At 39.0% G+C, this 26,788-nt stretch overlaps 2 protein-coding genes across 2 annotated transcripts in view; one reads left to right on the top strand and one right to left on the bottom strand.

Annotated features, from left to right (window-relative positions):
• Positions 1–13,804, bottom strand: part of LOC126259340 (very-long-chain enoyl-CoA reductase) — a 66,583-nt gene extending 52,779 nt beyond the window's left edge. Inside the window, exons 1-3 of the mRNA XM_049956049.1 lie at positions 13,658–13,804; positions 13,505–13,555; positions 7,594–7,907 (exon numbers count right to left, since the gene is read on the bottom strand). Coding sequence (XP_049812006.1) covers positions 7,594–7,907; positions 13,505–13,555; positions 13,658–13,663 — 371 coding nt within the window. The 5' untranslated portion in view covers positions 13,664–13,804. The remainder of the gene's footprint in view (positions 1–7,593; positions 7,908–13,504; positions 13,556–13,657) is intronic.
• A 98-nt stretch (positions 13,805–13,902) lies between these two features.
• On the top strand, positions 13,903–21,885 carry LOC126259906 (dnaJ protein homolog 1). Its single transcript, XM_049956995.1, has 3 exons — positions 13,903–14,054; positions 20,208–21,021; positions 21,131–21,885. The coding sequence occupies exons 2-3, from the start codon at positions 20,215–20,217 to the stop codon at positions 21,362–21,364; spliced, it is 1,041 nt and encodes a 346-aa protein (XP_049812952.1). The 5' UTR covers positions 13,903–14,054; positions 20,208–20,214; the 3' UTR covers positions 21,365–21,885.
• Positions 21,886–26,788: the final 4,903 nt, after the last annotated feature.

Below are 26,788 nucleotides of genomic sequence, written 5' to 3'. Positions count from 1 at the left end.
GAACAGAAAATGGAGGAATGTGACCAAGGTTGCTGTCAACTCAACGACTGCTCAGAGCTTGCGACTGACAGCATAGAATGGCATTCAGCCGAAGGCAGAAGATCCTGATCCATAGGTTGTTCAGGAGCAGCTCCTGCCACCAGCGATCGGCCGGTTGATCAGCCGCCAGCAGTGGGCCTCGGCGACACAGAAGACGGCCGAGTGCAGCTACCGCCAGGTGGTGCTGTAGATGGGACACGCCTTGACAGAGAAGGAGAGGAACTGGGTTTCTTTGTAGCCTTCTTGGAATTATGATGTTTAGAAGAAGGAGGAGGAAATGATGGTTGTGAAGTTGGGGTACGTAAAAAATCTTCACGGGTATACTCTTTTTTTGAAGTCTTGGTGTCTGACTTTTGGGCTCGAGATTTAGCAGTACCCGATGAAGGGTGAGCTATAGAGTGGGCAGGCGAAAGTGGTGAGGTTGAACGGGCGATCTTTGCACTGGCCGATCTGACGACCGTGGCACTAAAGGTGAGGTCGCAAGTCTGCGTGGCCGCCTCCTTTGTTGGCCGAGGAGAAGCAAGGACAGTGCTGTAGTTTCCTGTCTGAGGCACGATGGGCTGTCGACTGGCGAATAATTTTCGAGCAGCTAAGGTCAACACCTTTTCCTTCACTCTGATTTCCTGGATGAGCTTTTTGTCCTTAAAAACGGGGCAATCTCGAGAGGAAGCAGCGTGGTCACCCATACAGTTGATGCAGTGAGGGGATGGAGGTGGACAAGCACCCTCATGGGCATCCTTGCCACACGTAACACATTTGGCCGGACTGGAACAGGACTGGCTGGTGTGATTGAACCGCTGACACCGATAGCAACGTGTAGGGTTTGGGACGTAAGGGCGAACGAAAATTATCTCATAGCCTGCTTTGATTTTCGATGGGAGTTGAACTTTGTCAAATGTCAAGAAGACAGTGCGGGTTGGAATGATGTTCGTGTCAACCCTTTTCATAACTATGAACAGCCGTTACGCCCTGGTCAGACAGGTAGTGCTGAATTTCTTCGTCAGACAATCCATCGGGGGAGCGTGTATGAACGACTCCACGCGAGTAATTTAAAGTGCGGTGCGCTTCAACCCGGACGGGAAAGGTGTGGAGCAGTGAAGTACGCAGCAATTTTTGTGCCTGGAGGGCACTGACCGTTTCTAACAACAAGGTGCCATTCCGTAATCTGGAAGAAGACTTTACAGGACCTGCAATTGCGTCGACACCTTTCTGAATAATGAAAGGGTTGACCGTGGAGAAGTCGTGACCTTCATCAGACCGAGAAACAATAAGGAACTGTGGCAACGATGGAAGAACTGTCTGTGGCTGAGACTCATTGAACTTACGCTTGTGAGCAGACATAGTAGAAGATGAGGAAACCATTGCGGAAGTATACCCTACAATTACCGGCGTCTCTGATGGCGCGCTCCTCCCTTGTGGGGGCCCTCTCTGAGGGCACTCCCGCCTTTGGTGATTGTTCACACCTCAGGTCACACCTCCCGAGAAACGGACGGAGGGACCAATCGGCACTTTCGGAAGGTATCAGCTCGGGTAATCACCCCTCCCTGGGCCTGGCCGTTACCAGGTGGTTCGTATGTGTCCTACCTGTCTACCCGGGGCGGGGAATTACGCGTTACCCCGTCACCGGCTACGCATGGAAATGTGTGGGTCGGCCTTCAGACACGCACAGGGAGAAAAAAGAGAAAGGGAGGAACAAAGAAAGGGAAAGGAAAGAAGAGAGGTCTCAAACGCCGCAGCGGAGAAAAGGGTAAAGAGAAGAGGTAAGGAAAAGAGAAGGACAAAGGAAGGACGAAGACTTGCAAGCAGAGAAAGCGAAGAATGTGTTACATTTTCGAGCGTCTGTCTCCGGATGTAGGCACAAAACATACTCCCAGAGGGGGAGAAAGGGAAGGAAAGAGGCGGAGGTGAGGGGGGCGAAGATGGGGGATGGAGAAGGATGCGGAAAAGGAAGGTATGCAGCCCGGTAAGGAAGGAGGGCCACATTAGCTTGGGGTCCCGTGCTCGCTACGCACGTATACACAAAAAAGTTGTGGACCCCCTGGGGGGATTCACTAGGGACTGAGCACAAACTTTGGTGCAACTAACAGCCTTTACCTATGACCAAAATTTCTTTGGGTTTGTGAAGTATCATTTGACAATATTCTGCTGCAGTAGTCATCAAAACCATCACACATTGCTCCCTTGACAGCCAAACATGTTCCATTCAGCATCTCTGTAGCTGTAGTCCTATGCCTTGTTTTACACCTATTGTGCAGTGATCTCTGTTCCTTTACAGGTTTCTTTAAAGTGACTGTATACCATTGAGGGTCCCACCCATTATGAATTGTTCTACTGGGTACATATCTATCCAGTACATGGTCAACTATTCTTTTAAACTTGAGCTATAGTTCCTCATTGAGATACAACACTACTAACCTTTTATCTAGTTTACTGCAGATACGTATCTTTCTGTTTGTTTTAGTTGTCCTTTTGTACTTTGGTAATCACTTTTGTCAGAACCGCGTCATGGCCGCTGATACTAGTTTCAATGTGGACATCCTCAAAAAAGTCAGTTCAGTTTGTTGCCATTAGATCCAATGTATTTCCATCATGAGTGGCATTCCTAGCTATCTGTTCTAGACAGTTTTCAGAGAAGACACATTTCACAGGATGCCATCACTGGATGCCTTGTCATGCCCACCACTAATAAAACTACAATTTTCCTAATTAATTGTTGGACTATTAATGTCTCCACCAATGATTACAGTACGATTGGGGAACTCAGTTACAGGTGAACTGAGATTTTCTCTGAAGTTTTTGGTTACACCTGGAGATACGTCTGGTGGGTGATAGAAGGGTCCAACTATTTTATGCCTATTTTGCCTATCTGACTCAGTGCCTACATCATTTAGTGAGAAGCAATCTATCCTTTCCATATTACTGTTCATTAATGCAATGCAGAGTAGTGTAATGGTTTCAGCATGGATGAGTCCTACATTTACAGCATGAGCAAGTGTCTGTAATAGTTAAAGTAACATGTGTACATCTCATAATGTAACGAATACAAGTGTCTAGTGAAAGTCCTATCGATGCTGGTGTTGCTGAGTGCTGTGGCAGGAATCGTCATGGGCACAACACCAAATTGTGTGAGCATGAAATTACTCAGTACTGTTTTATCACTGTCAATATTAACATTTAAGTCTCCTGTGAGAAAGGGGGTGGCGGGGGGCATATGAGACAAGTGTCCCAGATTATTGTTGGCTGCTGTATGCTAGATGGGCCAGCTACGTGGCCCCTCTGAACCGCCGTCCCCCCTACACTTCCACAGTTCTCCCATCTGCTCAAGACTGGATTTTTTTTGATTTCTTGGACTCCCATTGATGTGAGCTTTCCTTTCACATGCATTTTCTGTAATTCCAAGCACATTTCACAGTTGTACAAGATGATACCTTTTCATTTTGTAATTTTTGTTTAATACAGGTTTTCACTTATATTCCACCAGTATTTTTACTGTCTCACTTTAGATGCTAAGTACTGCTCTGCAAGCTCTTCACAGTGCCACCCAAATGAATTTCCTAGTTCAACGTATTTCCACACTGCACCAATTTATAACTTAACACGCCTATACTAGTATAATGACATCACAGGTAATAAAAATACTGTGCAACAAAAATATACGGACATGATCTATCAGCTGCCAGCTCCAGCATTGTACACACATTTTAGTTTCAGTTAGACTGATTAGCAAATACACACTTGAATGGCAAAAAATTCATCTGTGCCAAGTAGTTGGAAGAAAGCACAGCTCACGCCCATCTACAAGAAGGGTAGAAATAGTGAATCACAGGAGGACTGTCCAATACACCTGACATCAATTTATTGTAGTATCTTGGGAGGATTGGGGGGGGGGGGGGGGGGGGAGGAACATGCATTGGTGACATTGGCTACAGAAGCAGGTTCAGTAATAGGTTTCTCAAACAGAATGACCACCTCTAAGACAACCACCACATATTCCAAAAACATTGCTCATAAAGCCAAACTCACTTTTCTCATATGACATCCTGATACACAGATCAAGCCAGTCTGGTACATATAGTATTCCTCGACTAACGGGACGTATTTGAAGCAGTACCATAGCTAAGCTTATTACTGAACTGGAAGTACAATTGTGTGGTGCATAAAGCGAAATTTGTGACTGAACTGATTTTTTGGTAGGAAGGACAGAGCATGTTATCTCTGATAGAGTGTCATTGACAGATGTAGGTGTAACTTCTGGAACTGCTACCCATGGAACTGTTTGGGACCCTTGCTGTTTCTGTTGTATAGTAATGATCCTGCACTGAACCTCAGACTCTTCATTAATGATGCATTGCATTTTTCTATAATCTACTATCTGAAGAAAAAAAAAACCTGCACACACATTCAATCAGATCTTGATAACCTTCCACAGTGGTACAAATAGTGGCAAAAATGTACAACTGTGCAGTATCCTATGATTAAAGTATTAATGAGTCCCAATTGGAAATACAAATACCTGCGTGTAACACACTCTAGGGATATAAAATGCAACAAATGCACATGCAGGTGACAAACTTTGGTCCAATGGTAGAATACCAGGGAAATAACATCAGTCTACCAATGAGATTGCTTACAAATCACTCATGCCATCCATTCTACAACATTGCTCAAGTGTGTGGGACCTGCACAAAATAGGACTAACAGGGGATATGAAATGTACATATTGAAGGATAGCATGAATGGTCACAGGTTTACCACACCTCGAGGAAGGTCACAGATACGCTGAACAAAGTGAAATGGCAGACACTTCAAGATAGACACAAACTATCCTCAGAAAGCCCACTTGCAAATTTCAAGAACCAGCTTTAACTGATGAATCTCTGAAGACACTACAACCATTTTTGTGTGGCTCCTCTACAACGAGCAAAGACAAGATTAAACTAATGTTCTCTTCCTGCACTCCATATGTGAATGGAATGGGAGGAAGCCCTAATAACTGATTCAATGGGAAGTACCCTCTACCATGCACTTCACAACAGTTTGCCGAGTATGTCTATAGATTTAATAGGTTGCTCCCTACTACACGTGTAACAGGCCCAGTAAAAAGTTTAAGTGTGGATCACACTGCACAGAGACTACTGCGAGGAAATAAGACATGTGGAGGGAAGCAGAACCAACTAAATCTTACACTGATGGCATAATTTGGGTTCTACAGTTTTAAGAAATACAAGGTGAAAGCTCTTTTTTTTTTATATTTCCGAGTGAATGGTGAAGCATACAAAACCAGTAACGGATCAAGAATTTTCTCTTTACTGATCTTCCAACCCTGTTCGAGTTTAAACCATCAAAACACACAAGTGCAGTACAAAGTAAACAAATACTTTTAGTTGGTCTGCCCACAAATTATTTTGCTTTGCCAATACGATTTTAGAAAGAGTGTGAAAAGTTTTATCTTATTCATGACATTTATTCAAAGAAAATTATACATACGAGGGTTGTACCAAAAGTAAGGTTCCCAATGAGCTACAGCCTTGAGGGAAGATGCTAGGTTAAATCCAGCAACAGTGCCGTGCACAGAGGTTCCCCCTGTCTCGAGCCCGCATGTCCGCAATTTGAAGCGTCGCTCAGTGTTGTCTTAGCAGCCATCAGAGAATGAAGTGTTGATCGCCGCTCCCACCAAGTGCGAGGTTCGAGCAGCAATCCGGTTCCTCCACCCAAAGAAGTTACTGCCCATGGAGATTCATTGGCAACTGACTGAGGTTTATTGTGAAGAGTGCTGGGCTTTTTCTGAGGATTGCACAGAAGTTCATGATGATGAATGGAGTGGAAGACTGCCAGTTTTGGATGCGATTGTCCAGAAGATACAGTAAGCTGCTCAAAGATCGGAAGGTCACTATCCATGAACTTGTTTAAGGCATTCCTAAGCTTCCCACAGCACTACTGAAAGACCTTTAACAGAAACGTTGGGTTATCGAAAAGTGTGTGCTCGCTGGGTCCCATGGATGCTGACTGACGGACACAAGGAGCAACAACTTGACTGCTTGCAAGTTTCTTCAACAATGTAAAGGGAGAGGCAACAAGCAGAACGTTGTTGGACTACCGTCACACCCCCGAAACAACACAAAATCTTATTAGTGGCGTCACTCCAGTTCACCGTCACCAAAGAAACTGAAACAAACGCAGTCGGCAGGAAAGGTTATGGCGACTGTGATTTGGGATCAAAAGGGGGTACTCCTCATCGATTTCATGCAACCTGGGGAGACAAACTCAGACATATATTGTGAAACATTAACCAAAATTCAGCAAGAAATCCAGAATCACTGGAGAGGACAACTGATGGAGGGAGTAGTGCTTCTTCACGTCAACACTAGACTCCACGTCATACATCAAACACAGGAGCTTTTGAAGAAATTTGGGTGGACTTATGCACCATCCCCCATAAACCCGGATTTAGCCCCAGTGATTATCACCTCTTCCCCAAGCTAAAGGAACACTTTGGTGGCAAACGCTTCAAGAGTGACGAAGTCCGAGCAGAGGTCACACACTTCCTCAACGAGTTGGCGGGAGACTTCTTCGACTTCGTAATACAAAAGCTGGAGCACCATCTTCAAAAGCGTGTCAAACCAGGAGACCATGTTGAAAAATAGACAAAAGTGTAAGCTTTTGAACGATGTATAAATTAATAATGATAAACAATGTTTGCTATTTGTAAAAAATATGGAAACCTTACTTTTGGTACAACCCTCTTACATTATTATGCACCTTATTATTCACTATACATAACTAGTTCTTTTTTCTAGGAAGGTATCTGTAAACATTTTTTCAGCCGACACCAACTTTTGGCAAAAATGCAACACAGCATTATCATCAAATAAATTTGTAGTGTATGTAGCCACTGCTTTATTGGGGTGATGATTTTCAGCATACGAAGCAGCCTTATTTGTATCTTCTTAACGAAGTTGGCGAAAATCATTCTCGCCTTCTCACGAATGATGATCTTGTTAATAGTGTCACCTTGCAATTGCTTTTCATTTATCCACGTGAGGAGCAACCTTTCAACATCGTCCAGAATATGAAACTGCTGTTAAGATATTATTGTCACTCCCTTTTGAAGCATCTATCTGCTTAATATTGTCCTCATTCTTGAGGACAGTGCAAATAGTTTATGTAGACCAACTGTATGTGCGTGCTGAATCAGCAACGTTCACACCCTGTTCATATTTTTCCAATGATTTTACACTTCATTTCTAAGGTCTTTTCTTTCTCTTAAGGTCGTCACCTTGCGGCTTTATCTTCGGGGACATTACTGTGAAGGTTATTAAAATTTGCACACAAAAACACTGTGTGAACACAAGTTTAGAAAAATGTTGATCACAAGCTGCAGTAAGATGGTATCAGAAATGAAAGTTTTTTTTTTTTCCCCCACTCAAACTTGGTGATATAGTAATAATTTTGTAAGTCCCTTTCTGCCTGGTAAGTGTTAAGACCACATAAATTACTCTCAAACCAATAAAGACCGAAATAAAATGAAAATTTATATTGGAATAAAATACATACTGAACTACAGGATGTGGTTGTAGTGCTGCAGCATCTGAACCATAGAACAGCCATGGTCTCTGATAAATCCACAAGTAAACTGCAAGTGGACCAGCATACTCTGCTAAGAAAACGGTTTTCCACCCTATTTGAGGCCCAAGATCTTTTACGTACAGTTTAGATCCATTTCCTAATCCCAATGAGCTCACAGTCTCTTCATCCTTCAATGTCTTTCCCTTTGGTTCAAGTCTGACTGACTGCCTATCAGGGTATAACTTTGGCCTCAACTCCTCAATCAGTTTCTTGATGTTTCTTATGTTGCTTGATGGACTCACCTGAAATTTACATTAATTTGTTTATAAAAAATTTACATGCTGATAAACAATAAACTATCAAAAATATTCTTTGCATTATAATGACAGCAATATATCAATAAAATATGAATAACTTTGCTTATTGAACAGTTAATAGACTGCCTCTGTTGGTTCATCATGGACAGGAGACATCGGCTAGTTAAGTAACTGTCAATATCAATGAAATTCACCAACAGCCGTTTATCTTATGATTTTATTTTATTTTATTTTAAAGGCCACCAGTTTCAGCATTTCATTGTGCCATCTTCAGGTCCCATATGTATCTCTCCAAACAAACAAAAATGTCATATAGAGCCATAATCTCTGGATGTCATGAATTCAATCGTTACACTAGTGTTTCAGTGAGTTGCTATCAAGTCTGAATGAAACACTAGTGTAACAATTGAGTTAATGACCTCCAGAGATTTATGGCTATATATGACATTCTTGTTTATTTGGAGAGATGCTTATGGGGCCTGAAGATGGTGTAGTGAAGTCATGAAACTGATAGCCTTCAAAATAAAATAACATCTTAAGATACAGGGCTGTTGGTGAATTTAATTGACATAGACAGTTAACAAACCGTTATCATTTCATTCAAGTTTTTCTGATGCATGTAAATCACAGTAATTGTTGAAAATTGATTCCTCAAAAGTCTTACCAGTACATGTGAAATCGGGGTCATTACATGCCAAATCAACACAGGAAAGTACAATTTTCAACCCAACCATGTCCAATTTTTGTCAACTTTGGTGTGTTCATTGCACACATTGCAGGAATGAAAATTGCAAAATTTTAGAACTAACATGTACAACAAAAGTAATGGCTGTCCTGATTTCTAAAAATGCACAGAAAATTCAACTAACATTGTTAACACAAATGGCTGTAACTTCTGTTCTAGTAGAGACAGAACTACTGTTGTTGTTGTTGTTGTTGTGGTCTTCAGTCCTGAGACTGGTTTGAATTTTTGAAAGAGCTAGGAACAAGCTTTCAAATAATATCCAACATGGCAACATTGAAACAATATACACGAGTAAGGTCAGTGACTTTGATCCTGAATGTCTCAAAACATATCATCTTTAAAATTTTTGAAAAATATTTGCATCTTCATGTTGCACTGCACAACATAGTAAAAAAATAAATTCGGGATGCCATCTGGATTAGGAGATACAAATTAACACATACAGTAATATGATAGAATAAAAGTGTATAAATTGAATGCAAACTGCAACTAAATGACAAAGTATTGAAAACATGTTAACAGTTAAAAAGATGATGTGATAGCAACACACAGTAGTTAACAATATGAACAAGCCAGTAGCAAGCTATTTTATTATTCACAGGGAAAATGTGTTTTGTCGATATGATGAATGACAGACCACAAAATGTGAGATAGATGTAGTAAAAATATGACACACAATCAATGCCTGTCACTGAACCAACTACACAGACAGGAATTCCAAACCTTCATTACTCCTCTGGCATGTCAGACATGTCTGTTGTTCTACACATTGCTTTACTTGTATCAAATGACTGTGTGTTATCCCTTGGCAAATCACTGGTGAAGAAGGGGAGGGAGGGAGGGAGGGAGGGAGGGAGGGAGCTACTGCAAAGTACATATGAAAAAAAAATGGAGAGGGTGAAACAAATGTGGAATCTGAAATTATAATGCAAGTGAAAGGGAAATTCAGTACTAGTACCATAATCAGTGAGCAGATCCAAATGTTGACACTTCTTCCAAAAGGTTAGAGCATTCAAAGAACTAAATATGGTTTTGGAGCCTCAAACTATTTCATGAGAAAGGCAAAACAATTAGCCAAAGATGTGGTATCTTAGTAACTCCTAATCTGTGATCTAAGTGAACATATTGTGACAAAATTCTACAACAGCTGCTGTTTGCTGGGAAAAAAGATTTTGTTTTTCTCAAGGAAAATGTTTCCAGGGTTCATAAATAGAGATTACTGGTGTAAGGAAACCCAAATGAGCTGTATCTAGCACTACGATAAACATCAAGGCCTTGAAAGAAGCATTATCCAAAATTTGCCAGTTATGGTCCAAGAATTTTTTTCTGTCTGGTGCAACTGGTACTGACCGTGTGTGTATTTGCAGTATTCACCAAATTGTGAAGCTCGTGTTGGAAGGTTACAGATTGAAAGAGTTGACATGTGACGCCAACTGTCTACTTAACAAGTACACAGTATTGCCAAGATCAATTGCCATCTCGCACAGCAGAAGTAATATGTCAACATATGAGAACTGCCCAGGTACAGTGTCTCATGAGATGCCCAGGAGAGCTGTTTGATGAAAATGGAATTGATGAAACAACATACAAACTGTGCACATATACAACAACTTCCTTCACTCTTCTATCTTCTGTGGAAGAATTCTTGGGCCAGAGGTGGAGGGGGCTGCTCTGCACTCCTTTGTAACCACCCAATTGTCTGAATTTCTTCATCAGCTGGAAGACACTTTGTGACAATGGACACGTTGTTGAAAGATTTTGCAGAGAATTTGGCATTTACACTGCAGTACGAGAGAGGTACCTCTGGAACATCACACAGGCCACCATTCATCCATTTACTATTTATTATAGACATCCACAATATCATGCAATTGATTTTTCCTCCGGGTGTTCAGCCTATCCAACATCATTTGGTAAACTTCACGATATCTCATTTTCATAGAACACTCAGGTACATTTACTACTTTTCAGATGGTGCTGTGGCCCTTTACAAAACCCGCAACAATTTTGCAAACATATCTTTTGATCAGCGATTTCAATGATTGTTCAGTGTGGCATTTCCTTGTCACACCCCAAGGAAAATGACCGTGCGACTTCCGTTAAAGAACTAATAATGTGATGAAGCAGCTCTCCTTCAAGAGCAATTTGCACAGGTTTGCACTAGTGCAGGTATCCATAAACTACAATGTGTTATTTCCAAAGACCATAACAAAGTTTTTCTCCAATTAACCACATATCAAAAAAGAATATCTAACGTGGGCCACAACAAGTGTCATACCTCAGTGATACTACTGAGTTTGCCGCATGCACGCATGAAGGTCACTGTTGCCTTGGGTGTATTCTGAAAACTTTCTGCATCATAATGGCTGTTCAACTTCATCTGAATACTCCAAGAAACCTGTCATCTTTACTGTGGGCAAGACAGACATTCTTACGAAGGCCGATGTGAGAACTGCCTGTGACATGTCTGTCCATTCGCCAAAAGATCCACGGTGATCCCTTGCCAAAATATGCACAGTGATCTCTTGCTACCCAGCACTGAGGCATGGTAGGTCTTTATACATTTGTATAAATTTTAATCTACTTGCCATACATTCCACACATTTGGTAGGGATGATATCATCACATTTTGCCTCCTGGAAGTCCGAGGTCATAGCCTGTTACCTTGCATATTGCAAATGCTCGTTATTGTCCAGTTCATCTTGCTATCTTAATGTGTGTTGCTATCACAACAGTGTTTTAATTGTTAACATGTTTCTCAGTAGTTTGTGCCATTTTGTTGCACTTTGCATTCAATTAGTATTGCTTTATTGTATCACATAGCTGTAGATATTAATTTGTATCTCCAAATGTTGTCCCAACTAGACGTTTCTTTTATGTTGTGTAGCGTAACATGAAAAAACCGATTCTCTCTCTCTCTCTTTTTTTTTTTTTTTTTTTTTTTTTTTTTTTTTTTTTTTTTTTTACAGAGATTTTGAAGGCAACATGTTTCAGAAGATTAAAGATCAATGTCACTGACCTTTATGGATATGGTTTGAATATGGCCATGTGAGGTATCATTTGAAATCTTCGTAGCACTTCCCAAAATTACCTGTTTCACAGATCTAGAAGTTACAGCGGTTAGTATCAGCAGTGATTGTACACATATTTTTCGATTTTTCCGGCAGCCATTACATTTGTCGTAGATGTGCTAAAATGATGAAATTTGACATTTTTCATACTCTCTGTATGGGCAATGAACACACCAAATTTGATGAAAATCTGAAAGGGTCAGGTTGGCAGCTAGTTTGATTTGGCATGGAATTACTCATCCCTGTCTTTTTGATGACGAACCTGTTGAATACAGAGGTTGCTGCTGCTTTAATCTTCCACAATAAACAGCAAAATTCCCACGACAATTGACTGAGAACACATCTAAATACATATAAAGCAGTTATATTTTTAGGAAATGTAAAGGAAAGATGGGGTTGATTTGAGCAATGATGTCCCACTTCTAATGTTGGGACAGATGCAGTCACTTCCCGTTCAAACTGAAAGATACCTAGTTTCATAATGTTGGAAACCCACATAGTTAACAGCAGCTTGTATTTAACATTCTATAGTGGAATTAGTGACTCAGTTAATAATAAAGCAACAATTATTCAGCAGTATAAGGTAAACCTGCAAGGTGCCACATTTTTACTGCTTTCTCATCTGCTACTTTAAAGTGTTTCTGAGAGATCAACTCTCCAAAACTTTTCTTCCTATCAACACTAATGATAGGAACGATCCTGTCCATTTAATCAAATTCCTGATTTGGGGTTTGAATAGGACTAGTGATCAACTAGATCCTTATGGACTTTAAATGTGAACATTTAAAGTTAGGCTTGAACTTGATAGCTCTGAGTATCAGCTGAAAGTTCTAAGCACTGTAACCTTTTACATTTATTAAGTATTAGAAGGTTGCACATCCACCATCATGTGGATTTGTGTCAATGTGTATTGTGTTTACGGCCTTTGGTAAACGTTTGGCACAGTCTGGCAGTATTCACAGACTGCGTGACCAGTAATATTTACACTACATACACTTTCAATACAAGTACACTGGGCAAATGTATTTTGTTACTAGGTTTTACTTCCGATATTGTGGCTGTCAACTGCACAGTTCATCTTCAGTACACTCCTTATCAACCACAGATACCACTAGGCAGGAAATGTATCAGCATAAGAGCAAGAACGTGTAGGTCTCCAAAAAGACTTTTGCATGAGGTATCATTATCAACAACTTTGCACCATATTCTGTTGAATAAATAATAAGTTTGAAAGTTATTTTATTTTGCACACGGTGGTCTTCATAACTCCACGTCTGTTGATTAATAAACACCGAAAATCTAGTTTTTTTTTTTTTTTTTTTCCTCTAATGGGAAACTTAAGTGTTCCAACACCATCTCGTGCAACATTCTAGCGCACATTAGAGCTTTTTTTTATGACATAACTTGACATATTCCGAAACCTTTCCTTAATTTTTTTTGCCGCTAAACCTTACTTTGAAATCAGCAGCTATCAGCATGCTGTCAATTACGAATTCTATCAAATATTCTTGACCACGCAACAAACTGCGCTACCAGAAAAAACATTGTTTCCTTTTTCTTGGGCATGATAATTATTCCCATTAAACATAATTTCTCAGATTCTTAGAGATGGTCAATCATATGCATTGTTTAGAATCTGTATTAGCATTTTATTATTTTAATATAAATTCCTTAACTAAGTAACCACAGGAAATAGCAAAATACAGCAATATGGGCCCCACTTCTGTAATAAAGTTTTTTTCCGTAATAATTTTACAGTGACTTACATTATCGAGAGTTCCGATACGTTTTGAATCTTGGGCAGCGAAAATTTCAATCTGAAAGAAACAAAACATATCAACATCATTTAATAATATTAACCACATTATATTAACAAACTGCATTTCATATCTGTCGCTACATTTAACTTCATAGCTTACATTCATCCTGCTTAATCTACGGCGCTCAACGCTCAACTTCTAACCAGTTTATCCGTACCTCCCGCATTATATTTGCATAAAACCTGACTAAGGCAAAACTTAGTATCGTTTCTTTGCCGACAGGTAGAAGCACTTCAGCAACAAGGATGTTACACCAGACAGCTCGAAGGTAAAATATCGATAATCGAAACGTTGAGTACATCTTTCCAAATGTTATCTTTGCCGTGTTGGAAATCTGCCAGCGTACAGACGCTTCCGGAATATTCTCGAAGAGTGTGGGTATATATGCACGGAGCAGAAGCGCGTAAGGGTTTAGTTTGACGAAGTCCTGTGAGTTGTGCTGTCGGTCGTGTGTTTGTTTAAATTATTTGCAGAATCTTCTACATCGTTGTAAATCGTAAGTACTCCCATATGTTTCAGAAGCTTTTATTAATATTTTACAAATGGATGCGACTGTGTTCTCTGCTGAGCAATGATCCGCAGTGTGATGCAGTGAAGCAAGAGCGAACTATTTTAGTTATTCGTCGAAAATGTGAGTGAAAATGAATTATATTCTAATATTTGAGGGAAAGGTTGATCGTATTGGTGGGGTGCGAAGTTTCGCTTCCTTTGTAGAGCCATTTTATGTTATCGTACCTTCAGAGTGCATTGGATTATTCACTGTCCTTAGCCATTTTTTCCTCTTTGTATTATCTGCGTAATTCACTTCGAAAAGTTTTGACGTTGCAGTTTTGACGGAGATAATTCCACGTAACGTGTCGCATAAAAAAATTACGTGGCAGGTATCAGGATATAACAGTACAAATTTAGGGCAAGTTAGTTTATATAGGCGCTCATATCAAATTATGTAATTGCTCTCGTGCTAAACAAACTAATTGCATCTAATGTCACATTTATTCTAAGGTCGTATTCATTCTCTCACAATAGGCATTTTAAAGAAAACATTAGCCAATATAGGAGATATCTCGTTGTAAATTCCAACCGAGAATGGTTTGTGGCAGAAGTTACAGTAGCAGAGCTTTCAACAAGTTATTTATAGTTCTAAATAGTTAGGTTACGTCAGATTTTGATCTTGTTTACATTTAGTGTTGGTAAGCTTTTATGGCAGAATCAGTATCTCCAACAGAAGTGATTAGTCTTTCGTAGAATTTGTGTGCAGTACGGTGTTGCACTTCAGGACGTCGTCAATAAAGCAGTTGACACCACATTATAATGTGATATATGGATATCTGCGCGAAAAATGCAATGTTTTGATGATAGTATCCGTATTGCCCTCAATGTGTATTCCCAAATCTTGACTTTAAGTTAATAGAGTAACCACATTAAAACAACGCTCATAGTACTGCTTTTATATTAGCACCTGAGGTTGCGACAGCATGACAATGGAATCGAAGATGTTAAAATCTGAAAATTCAGATGATAATAGTTACGGATCTTGGAAGATTCCGGAAATTAAGTGTGTGTAAAAGATACTCCTTGGCCCGACCCCTTGCAATTTACATGTTTTGTGTATTGTATGTGTACATAATATCAAAATAACTGATTTTTCCATTACCAAATATGTTCTTTGAACATGCTATGCAATTTATTTTTGTGACGTTAGGCGTCACCACAGACCATTATATTAGCAAAATTTGTATTTGGCATTCACATTTGTTAGCTTTGCCAACTGCATGTGCTAATGAGGTGTGATGATTAAATTATAAACTGGTGCTGCATGGGTAACTGCAAGTGTATGTGTGTGTCTAGCTTGTGATGGAAATAGAATAGTCTTTCATGGAACTTGGGTATTGTGATTGCGTATACATTGACAATTCATGGTTTATCCATGTAAATTTGTGTTTCTGTATTTTAAGCAGCATATTAGTTGTTTTGCTGTGAAATTGTCATAGCAGACAAATTGAAACATTCAAAGTTAAGTAGAAATAGTATTTGCATGTCACTGTTATTTGCATGTAACTGTTACTAGGTGTTCTGATACTTCTAATAGGACACATATTGATCTTGACAATGCTGTCTTGTAGGGCTGTTGGGGAAACTGGAGCAATGGGATGTTGTAAGGTTGACAGTTTGTATTTTGTTTGTAGCAGTGGGGATTTGGGGAGGGGGGGCAGTTATTGGGATAAGTAATTTATGGGGGAGATTTCATATGGATATATTTATTTTGTTCACTAATTTACAGTAAAACTTCATTACATTCTCAACAACTTTTGTAAGTTATTAACATATTTTGCATAATTGTGTGCTAGTAAATGGCGGCTAAGGATGTTATCACATACTTTGACTAACGTACCTGCATTGACAACATAAGTGTGTTCAATGTGCAGTGACATTTAAATTATAAAGGTGCTTGGCTACATGCTAATTAATAGGAGTTAGTTCCATTGTTACACACTAATAGTAAATGCGGGATATGGTTGCTATCATTCCATCTTTTTATAATTATGAAAATTGATTATTCAGTATGGGTATACTATATTCTTATCCTGATTCGTCTGCTACTCGCATGTACAGCGAATACAGTAGGTTACGACATAGGTCAATATTGTGAAATCTGTGCGATTTAATGTTGAAAATGTGAAATGCATTTTACGTATATGGGTTTAAGATTGTATATGTTTGAACCTGAAGAGGTGCTTAGAGTTAGGAACTGTAGGTTTTCATAGTATCTTTACCAACATTTTAAAAGAGCAGTATACACTGTACTACTATTTCTCGATTTATCATTAATCATAAATTCTTGCAACATAGTGTCAAGTTTTTAATTTCTGTTATGGAAATGAGAGAGAAATGGGTAATACTGCTGTAATATTATATGTGGTGTGACAAAAATTTTAGATTTTGTGGGAATGTGCTCAATGAACTATAACGAGGGGGGGGGGGGAAGACACAACTGTTCAGGTATTAACATTTTTGTAGGTGATAATGTTTCTTATGCAATTTGCAAGATAACATTTGTGGTTGTACTTTAGTTAAACATATTTAATTCTTCAGGAATGTATGTAAAAAAACTTGCATTGTGTGAAGCACTTGCAAACAGATTTGTTTAAAGTGTTAAAGGTGCGGGGATAGTAAACATTGTGTGTACATACAGATATGGTGGCACTTTTAGATTCTCGCCTTCAATAATTTTCTCCCTTAACTTACTATTAAATTTTTCAAATGTGTGGAATGTTCTTGGACAAGGTTTGTGCTGTTAACATGTACCAAGTAGTTACAATTAGCACTCTTCGTATTTGATTTGAAGTTGCCATTCATAGGTAAGCAGAGATAAAAGTAAGGGTGCTGCAATTTACGTATTATTATTGCCATCAGTAAATACTCGCACCCAGGTGGATGCCGTGTTCCCTGATTTCCGTAAGTCATTCGATACAGTTCTGCACTGCCATGTAGTGAACAAAATATGGGCATACTGAAAATCAGACCAACACTGTGTTCAGATTGGAGAGTTTCTAGCAAACAGATCACAGCATGTCACTCTGTGGAGAGAAATCTTCAGGTATAAAAATAACTTTGGCCATGCCCCACATTGTGGATAAACAGTCAGAAAGACAAATTACAGTATGACTACATGACTGCAAAACAATCAGTGGAAGCAGTCACAAAATACCTAGGAGTGTGCGTATCGGGCAATTTAAAGTGGAACAATCACCTAAAATTGATTGCAGCTAAGACAGATGCAAGTCAGATTCACTGGAAGAGTCCTCAGGAAGTTTAATCAACTCACAGTGTAGATAGCTCGCAAAAACCCTCGTTTGACCAATATTTGAATATTGCTCGTCTGTGTAATCTATTCCAGATAAGGCCAACAGGGAAAAATGAAGATTAAAAAAAAAAGCTGCACATTTCATTAGTGTTTTGTTTATTACGTGTTAAAGCATGATGGAGATGCTCAGCAGATTCCACTGGCAGGCACTGCAAGAAACGCATTCTGTGTCACAATGTGGTTTACTGTTTAAAGTTCCGACAGGGTGCATTTGTAGAAGTCAGCAAAAGTATATTGATTCCTGCTATGTGTATCTGCGACAGTGAAGATAAAATTATATTGACTTGATCCACATTGAGGCTTATGAGCAGTTGTTATTCCTGTGAACAATTCATGACTGGAACAAGAAAGAAAGGAAGTGGTGGTGGTAGACAAATTACCCTCTGCCACACACTGCAGGATGGCTTTTGGAGTTTAGCTGTAGAGTCGTGATGGGAACATGACAGTAGGTTTTAGTCATCCATGGGTATTGGGCAAAGTTAGTTCCTCTTCTGTCCCAATTTAACCACAACCTCAGGATGTGCGGTAATTTCAGAACAAATTGCAGTCGGCAATATGCTGCAGTTACTGCACAACTATTACACACACTTTAGTCATGACAATTCACATTAATCACAGATGTCTCATCTATGCAACTATATACAGACAAGACAATGTGTGAAATTATCAAAAATTTTGAAATGTTCTTCAGAGTTACTTCAGTATTCTTCATGATACTAAACCTCCAGGTGGCATTGTTCAGCCTTCCTGTTAACTGACAAGTAGCTGTAGAGATCTGTCTTTTACTGTGTATACCAATGATCCCAACCATTTTACCCACTCTAAGTGAGGTTTTGTTTGTAATAACAATAAACAAGGCTCTAAAAGTCAGAGGTGGGGGGGGGGGGAGAGGGGGGGGGGCATAGAACAGAGGAAGGAGGAGATGGACAGAATAGGGAGAAGGAAATTTTGATGTAAATCTTAAGTCTAATACATTTGTTGCAATTGCCGGTTTGTCTAGTACTTAATATATTCCAACAGGTGGTGGAGAGCAATAGAAAAGCTTAGGACAACAGTTTTCAAATCTTAAAATTTTGGTTCTCAAAGCATGTTGAGGCACATTGGCTGTTGTCAGGCACCTTTTTTGGTTACCTATCTGTATGTTACCAACTTGGCCACAGTAATAGAAATATATTGCCTGAAGCAGGCATTTTCACCAGTGAAGTGGCAGATTAGGGTTGAGTTCTAAATGCATCCTGTGAATCACTTCATACAGAGTCATTATAATTTACTGCCTCAACTTATTCATTTTTGAGTCCCACTTTAGCTGGCATAATGTTTTGAATGACTCATGTTGATGGGCATTTCTCCCTAATGTAGTAGGTTAGTAGAGGTAGCAGTTGAGCGCAGTAAAAATTAGGTTTGTAGTAGTTTCTGAGTTAGTCTGGATGGGAAGTCAAGCTCTTCATGTGAATAAATGTTTATACATACTGTTCTCATTGTCTGAGTTCTTTTGCTAGGCCACGAAAACACTCCAATTTAACATTCATTTTGACTATGTCATTTCCTGTTTGATTTTGGGATCTTAAGTATAAAGAAAGTATTGTACCTAAATGACGAAGGAATTGGTATGATAGTGTAGTTGTAATACTATCCTGCCAGCTGCACACAGTAAGAGTTGTTATTACTAGGCTGTACACTTAAAAATCATTGGTCCATGGTACATACTCCAGCTCCATCAATTGTTGTAGTACTTGCCATTAATTTGTAAATTGTTGGAAATACTTGTTAGTACTCTCTCTCTCCTAAGGAGAACATTAAATTTAGATACAAAAAGTTCTTTTATCACAATTGTCACCTGCAACAAAATTTTCGATTTCAGTGATGGACCTGAACAGTTCGATTAAATCCCACGATAGTTTTTTTTCTTTTTTTTAAAATTTCAGCTACTTAGCTACAGAATTTTATTAATTTATTTTGCACAATCATGATTTCCACTATATAGCCATTCTCAAGCACAATTTGAAATCTCGAAAAATATCAGACATGCCTAAATGACACTTCATTATTGAAATAACATTTATCTTGTACAGGAAGATCATTAACTGCAGTAATAATGGTTTGTAAATCCTGTGTTTCAAGCATATGTAGGTATCATTTACTATTTTCTTCTGTCTGCAGTTAGCTGCAAACATGTCAAAATGGAAAGAACGTTACTGTCACTGTTACGTAAATGGAGGTAACTTTGTATCCTCTTTCACCAAAATACTTTGATAGGCAAAATTGATGAGAGCAGTAATTAAGAAATGGTTCAAGTGATTGCATTTCCTTTAGCTACGTCAGAAATATAAAGTGTAAATAGCAATAATACAGAAGATGCAGGGATCTCCATAGTGTTCATATTTATTGATCATGTATACTGTTGTCACAGTTGCTCACAGTATCAGAGCAGTGTCAAATATTCCCACTTTTGAATTGTGACATGTGGGAGCTGGTGTGGTTTAGGCTTTGTTTTATTCTACTTCAACTTCCAGTCATAGCAAATGAATGTGAATGCATTAGCAATGATCTATGTCCAGAATATGCAGACTTGATAAAAAAAAAATCAACTGATGCGAAATACTTTTGAACACGTTTTCTGAAGACTGTCTTGAGCAGCCCACACGCAATGGAAATATCTTCGACCTTGTAGATAGAAATAGGCCGGACCTTATCGACTGGTTCATGATAACTTGTAGTTAGTTCTTCAGGATACTGTAAGTATTGATTAATATAATTTTGACATGGGTCATTCATTTGTTGCAGGTTGAAGATGGGGAAAGATTATTACAAAATCCTGGGAGTCCCCAAAAGTGCCACAGATGATGAAATTAAAAAAGCTTACCGCAAATTGGCTCTGAAGTACCATCCTGACAAAAATAAGAGCCCAGGTGCAGAGGAAAGGTTTAAGGAGGTAGCTGAAGCCTATGAAGTTTTAAGTGATAAAAAGAAGAGAGATGTGTATGACAAATATGGCGAGGAAGGGCTGAAGGGAGGTGCACCTGGTGCGGCTGAAGGTGGTGGACCTGGATTCACTTACACATTCCACGGCGATCCACGTGCAACATTTGCACAGTTCTTTGGGTCTTCAAGCCCATTCCAAGCTTTCTTTGAAATGAGTGGGCCTGGTGGCAACAGGATCTTTGATGACATGGAGTTAGATGATCCATTTACCTCAATGGGCATGAAATCAGGTGGTCCTGCTTTCAGATCTCATTCTTTCAACTACCATCCTGGTGGATCTCCTACTCGTAGCAAGGACAAAATACAGGATGCTCCAATTGAACATGATTTATATGTAACATTAGAGGACATTCTGCGAGGTTGCATCAAGAAAATGAAGATATCAAGGAAGGTTTTGCAGCCTGATGGTTCTACACGTAAAGAGGATAAAGTGTTGACAATAAGTGTGAAACCTGGTTGGAAGGCAGGCACGAAAATTACCTTCCAGCGTGAAGGGGACCAAGGCCGAAACAAAATTCCAGCTGATATTGTTTTCATAATAAGAGACAAGCCACATCCTCTTTTCAAGAGAGAAGGAAGTGACATCCGCTTCACTTCAAAAATTACTTTGAAACAGGTAAGTTTTTTATTTATTTAGAATTTATGTTCATTTGGTCTCTGGTGTTAAATACTATGTACTCCAATTTTAATACAACCCAATCTGAATGATAATTGTCCTCTTTCAGGCATTATGTGGAACTGTCGTCCAGGTTCCTACGCTGACAGGCGAAAAAATTCCTATAAATCTCACAAATGAGATAGTGAAACCAACTACAGTGAAGCGCATTCAGGGTCATGGTCTGCCATTCCCAAAGGAACCAAGCAGGAAAGGGGACTTGTTGGTTTCGTTTGATATTAAATTCCCTGATGTTCTCTCGCAAAGTGTCAGAGACATTTTATATGATACATTGCCAAATTGAATGTTAATGTGAGGGTATTTTATGGTTAAAGCTGTTTAAGTGATGTCTGTTCTCCTACTTGCAATGCAGATTCATTCATCTTTTCCATGTAGAATGTGATTATTATTTTTCATTCTTTGTTGGTTTGGCAGTTACATGAAAAGACTGTTATAAAGAGTGTGTGTTCCTTTTATGCTGTGTGATCTGAGAGTGAATCTGCTCTTCTGTGCAAGTGTGTGTGTCTAGATTTTCCTTAAATTGCTGCAAGAATGTTATGTGAGAATGTGGCAATGTTGACTGATTATAACAAAATGGTGACAGTGTCACTATCTCGTTCTTGTCTATATTTGTAATAAATTTAATTGAAGATTTAATTTTTATTTGTAAACATTATTATTTTCCAATCTGTATTTTGTACGTTTTAGTACAATGCTATATTGTCTGCCTGTTCTGTGGGCCTGCATACATATTGTAAATAATTAGTTTGTGAATAGTATTGTGTAACCAATAGCTTAGCTAATAAAATTTGTATTAAAGTTGCATTTTTTATGTAACTGATCCCTCATTTTCCCTTACCGTAGTTTGGGCTGTGTGTGTGTGTGTGTGTGTGTGTGTGTGTGTGTGTGTGTGTGTGTGTGTGTCCACACATCTAGATTAGGGAAAAGGTACAAACCATAAAAACACACATACAGAAGTAAAAAAAATTCAGGTCATGAATCTATTTTTTGTTACTGCTCAGTTTATGGTTAATGTGCAAGATATTTTAGTAGGCCTGGTTGTTTTTGTGAAATATCTTTTGCAATAAGAATGGGTAAAGCATTCAGTGTGGAAGTGGAATTCTATACAGTAAACAAGAAATTTGTGAACACTGGTTTGCTAACACAGTGCTTTGATGTTTCAAAAGCTAATTGAGATAACAGTTCCAAGTGATTTGGGCTCACTGTAGAACACTACAACACTACATACTTCCATTTTTTTTCTTTCAGTGCACATGTAGTGTTAAAGGTAGCAGTGTTTCACAGCTGTCCAGCTTAGTGTTGTACTGTGGCATTTTTAATTGCAGTATACTTTTGGTTTTGTGAAATTATGGTGATCTATAGTTCACAACCAAGTAGTACTATTCTCATGTCATTTTTGTGCTGCATTTTCTAAATCGGTGTATAGAGACATGTTGGACACACATGCAGTGTAATGGATGTTCATACAAGTTCCATTATATAAAAATAAGTACTTTGCTGAATATTAGCAGAAATTACCTTTTACAGCAGTTTTGGTCCCACTGTGGGGGGAGGGTGCATTTTTAGGGGAGGTGCTCTGCCCCTGAGCAGAGTCATGTGTTCATCTATTGTCCTTCTGGTATATTACACAATAATACTTTCATAATTATTAGTAGATTTGTTTCTCCATTTGGAATCGTAGATGAAGTATTAAAAGAAAAATCTAAAAGTAATAGTACTATCAAATTTTGAAAACTTTGAAACATCGCCTCACGCTACATTTCTTTTTGGCAGATTGCTGAGGATGGACAGATAACCTGATAACCTCATAGCTGAAATGCTTCAAAATAATAATCAACACTAGAAATTTATAGGTTTGATAATGTTCTGTATCCAGCATTGATAGTGTTTCACACAGGGAAGAATCTGTGCCAGTAAGAACTATGTAAAATGAGAAAAGTAGGCTACTTTTACATTACCAAGAAATTAAGACTAATAAAGTGAAACAAGATTTGGTATTGAAGACTTGTAAACATTAACTGTTGACTTATATACCTTGTACTGAATAGGACAATATTTGTCTTCTCTAATAGAGAATGATAGTGGCAAGTATGCCAGATAATTTTTCTAGAATGTTTGTGCCATATTATTTATACACCAGCGATTCTTATACACCATACCCTTGTTCACTTTGGGTCAAGCCACAAAGTGCATGTGACCAAAAAGTTAACCACAATACATTGCCACTGCTTTTATAGCAAAGGTAGTTTCATTCTGTTTTGAATTAAAACGTGTAGGAATTCATGGCAGGTGCAGCTTCAAAGAACTGCACAATACCTACTGTGGAACAGTTTGCTGTCACCTATACTTCATTACTGTAGAAACATTGAGAAAATTTGAGGACCGGAGGATAAATTTGAAGTGAAAATATTTAGCCGTTCTGTTAACTTTTCACTCACAAAAGTGAGCTCCAGCCTTTGATGCATAAATTATATGGCCCTGTGGCAATGTAACATTAGTAAATTCCACTTTATTAAAATGCACCCCACTGCCACAAAAACGGCAGGGGTGGTAAAAAGTGGACTGCATGTTGTACTGTGTGAAGCCACTTTTTAAAAAGTGGAATTTTGCTTGATTTATGGATTAGGATTATGGTGTAGCTTTCACCTTAAGATTCAAAAATCCACCAAGGATACAAATTGTTTTAAATTATCTAAAAATATTTGTGAATGGGTCTTTACTCAACTTGTATTTTCAATAAACTTCATATTCACATTTTTAAACCATTTTAAACAAATATAAATATCTTGGAAATGCAAAAAGAAAGGAAAAATCTCAGTTGAATGTTAAGGACTGTTGGAAACACTCCAAACAGAAAACTTATTTCTATAATGTATTCACATGAAATTTTGCTGTATTGTGTGCTTGCTTGTGATGAAAGCTGTACAATATACTTTCCACAGCATAAAAATGAAAAACGAAGGTGAAAATTTTGTGCTTGCTACATAGCCCACTTGACGAAAAGGTAATGACTCATCGTCTCGCCCACCATCACCTCAGTATCTGGCACACATTGTGATCAAGTCTTTCATGAAATGATGACATGCTGTTTGACGACGATCTGTAAAATGCGAACTTTGATTCCTTCAGGAACCACTGTGCATATCGACTGTTGATTGTAAGGAAGGAGAGTCACACAACAATCAGGTGCAATCTCATTAGTTTTTATCATGTTTGCAAATATAGATTTCAGCTATAAATAGCCATCTTCAGTGCATTTTCTATTTCCATTCAACAAACTTGTGGCAGTCACAGAGGAGCTCAGTGTCCTGCCTATACAGCTGTAAGAATATATGTTGACATGAGCTGCCATGAGTGTTGATGAAAATGCACTGAAGATGAATATTTATAGTTGAAATCCAGATTTGCAAGCGTAATAAAAACTTATGGAATTGTGACTGACAGCTGTGTGCCTCCATCCTGTAAAACGCTGTCAGTGGTTTTTCTCTATTTTTTTTAACACAATTTGGCAGTCACAATTTCTTTCACTACCTTGCTTTGCAACAGCTGCTGTGGTAGTGCTGTCATCCTAACATGTTTTAGCTGTATATACAGCTCAGGGACTGCTATAAATATACCATTGTTCTCATAGTAATTTTCAGTGTCTGTTACACGATAAGTAAATATTTTTCCCACTCATACTACACTACAGGTAGGCTGTGCATTTCTTTAGGGAGTGACACATTATGAAAAAAATCTGTTTCCCAGTGAGACTTAATTTACTGTTACACACATTGATTGCAGGGTGTTTTGCATGCAAATCCTTATTAAATGTTGTATATACATTTTTATCAGGTGTAAATTAAGAGCATGTTTGAAGTTAATATCAGTTAACAAAGTTTATGGATGATCTGATGATTAACTGTGTAATATGGCACAGTGATAAAACATTGGACTTACTTAGGATGCCAGTTACAATTACTGTTTGGTTTTTCAGATCTAGATTATCTGTGGTTTTCCTAAAATGTCCAAGTTGAATGTTGGAACAGTTTCTTTGAAAGGGCCTGGCTGATTTCCAACCTTAAACTTTACCAATTTGATGTTAAGCCTCAAATGACATCGTCATCAATGTGATGTTAAGCTCCAATCACCCTCCCTTGTGTCTGTCATTATTTTCAACTTTGAAAAATAAGAGTTGTGCTGAAGTGAAATATGCGCACCTGAAGACGTATAACGGTTGTCACAATGGAAGAGTAACATAGTACTGACATTGTTTCAACTTATGAAAGGTGTACAATGGAGTGCTCCTTCAGCAGGCACACTGGGGAGGGGTTTACTAATTATTGGGAGCTCCATGTTATGCAGCACCTTTAGGCAGATAGCGCGTTCAGGGCTAGAAAGCAAGCCAGTGTGCATTCGGTATGTCTGCTGGGGGGGGGGGGGGTTGTCATTCCGAGATGCGAGATGTGGAGGTGGCCTTGCCTGTGGCTATCGAGTGTGCAGGGTGCAGTAGTCTGCAAGATGTGGCTTATGTCGCCACTGACTGCTGAGGTGATGTTAAGTTCATACAGGCAGCTGGCGGAGGTGAAGTCTGCTGTCCTCGTGCACGGGGTGCAAACAGAGCTCGCAATTTGCAGCGTCATTCTGAGAGTTGATCAGGGTCCTTCGGTTTGGAGCCAAGTGGAGGGTCTCAACCAGAGGCTTTGTCGACTTTGTGACGACCTTGGCTGCAGATTTCTAGACCTGTGTTATCGTGAGGGGATTTGTAGGACTCCCCTCGATAGGTCAGGGGTGCACTACACAACAGAAGCAGCTATTCGGGTTGCAGAATACTTAGAGTGCACATAGGGTGTTTTACGCTAGGTAGTTGTTTCAGGTGCCTTGATGAACACTCGCCAGTCGATATACAGCAAGGGAAGTCAAACAGCTTTCAGAATAAAGACACTTCGACTGTTATAATTGTATCAGTAAAACAAGTATTCGTTATAAAGTTCCTGAATCTACTGCCCTCCAGGAAAGTTCCCGCGCTCAAGATTATTCTTGAGACTAAGATCTGGCTGAAATCTGTAGTGGAAAGATCTGAGATGTTTAGCGAGTTGTGGAAAGTATATCGGAAAGACAGATTAGAGGCTGTAGCAGGGGGAATGTTCATTGCAGTTGACAAAAATATTGTCTTGATTGCGGTCGGAGTTGAGTGTGACAATGAACTAATCTGGTTGCGTATAACAGGTGTAGGTGAAACGAAGTTAATTGTTGGGTGTTTTTTACCGGCCACCCGATCTGCTGTGACAGTTCTAAAGTCAATCAAAGAAAGTCTACGGCCAGTGGCGCGTAAATACCCATGTCGTGCAATACTAATTGGTGGCGACTTAAACCTACCAAGTATAGACTGGGATGTCTATGGATTCATTGCGGGGTTCAGACAGACAGTCATGCGAAATACTTTTGAACACGTTTTCTGAAGACTGTCTTGAGCAGCCCACACGTAATGGAAATATCTTCGACCTTGTAGATAGAAATAGGCCGGACGTTATCGATAATATTAGTATGGAAACTGGGATTAGCGATCGTGATGTCATTATAGCAACTATGATTACGAAAGTTAATAAATCAACCAAGAAGGCTAGGAGAGTGTTTCCGCTAGATAGAGCAGATAAGAAGTTACTAACATCTCAGACAGTGAATTGGCATCACTTAGCTCCAGTAAGATGGATGTAGAGGAATTATG

Source organism: Schistocerca nitens, chromosome 5, assembly GCF_023898315.1.
Source record: "Schistocerca nitens isolate TAMUIC-IGC-003100 chromosome 5, iqSchNite1.1, whole genome shotgun sequence".
Taxonomy (NCBI): Eukaryota; Metazoa; Arthropoda; class Insecta; order Orthoptera; family Acrididae; genus Schistocerca; species Schistocerca nitens.
This window is presented reverse-complemented; position numbering and strand designations above follow the sequence as displayed.

What these genes read in the sequence shown, in the direction of transcription:
- LOC126259906 (XM_049956995.1), top strand. Translation starts at nt 20,215, where the DNA reads ATGGGGAAAGATTATTACAAAATCCTGGGAGTCCCCAAAAGTGCCACA. An exon ending in CAAAAATTACTTTGAAACAG is followed by an intron (nt 21,022 to 21,130) that starts GTAAGTTTTTTA and finishes GTCCTCTTTCAG; the next exon opens with GCATTATGTGGAACTGTCGT.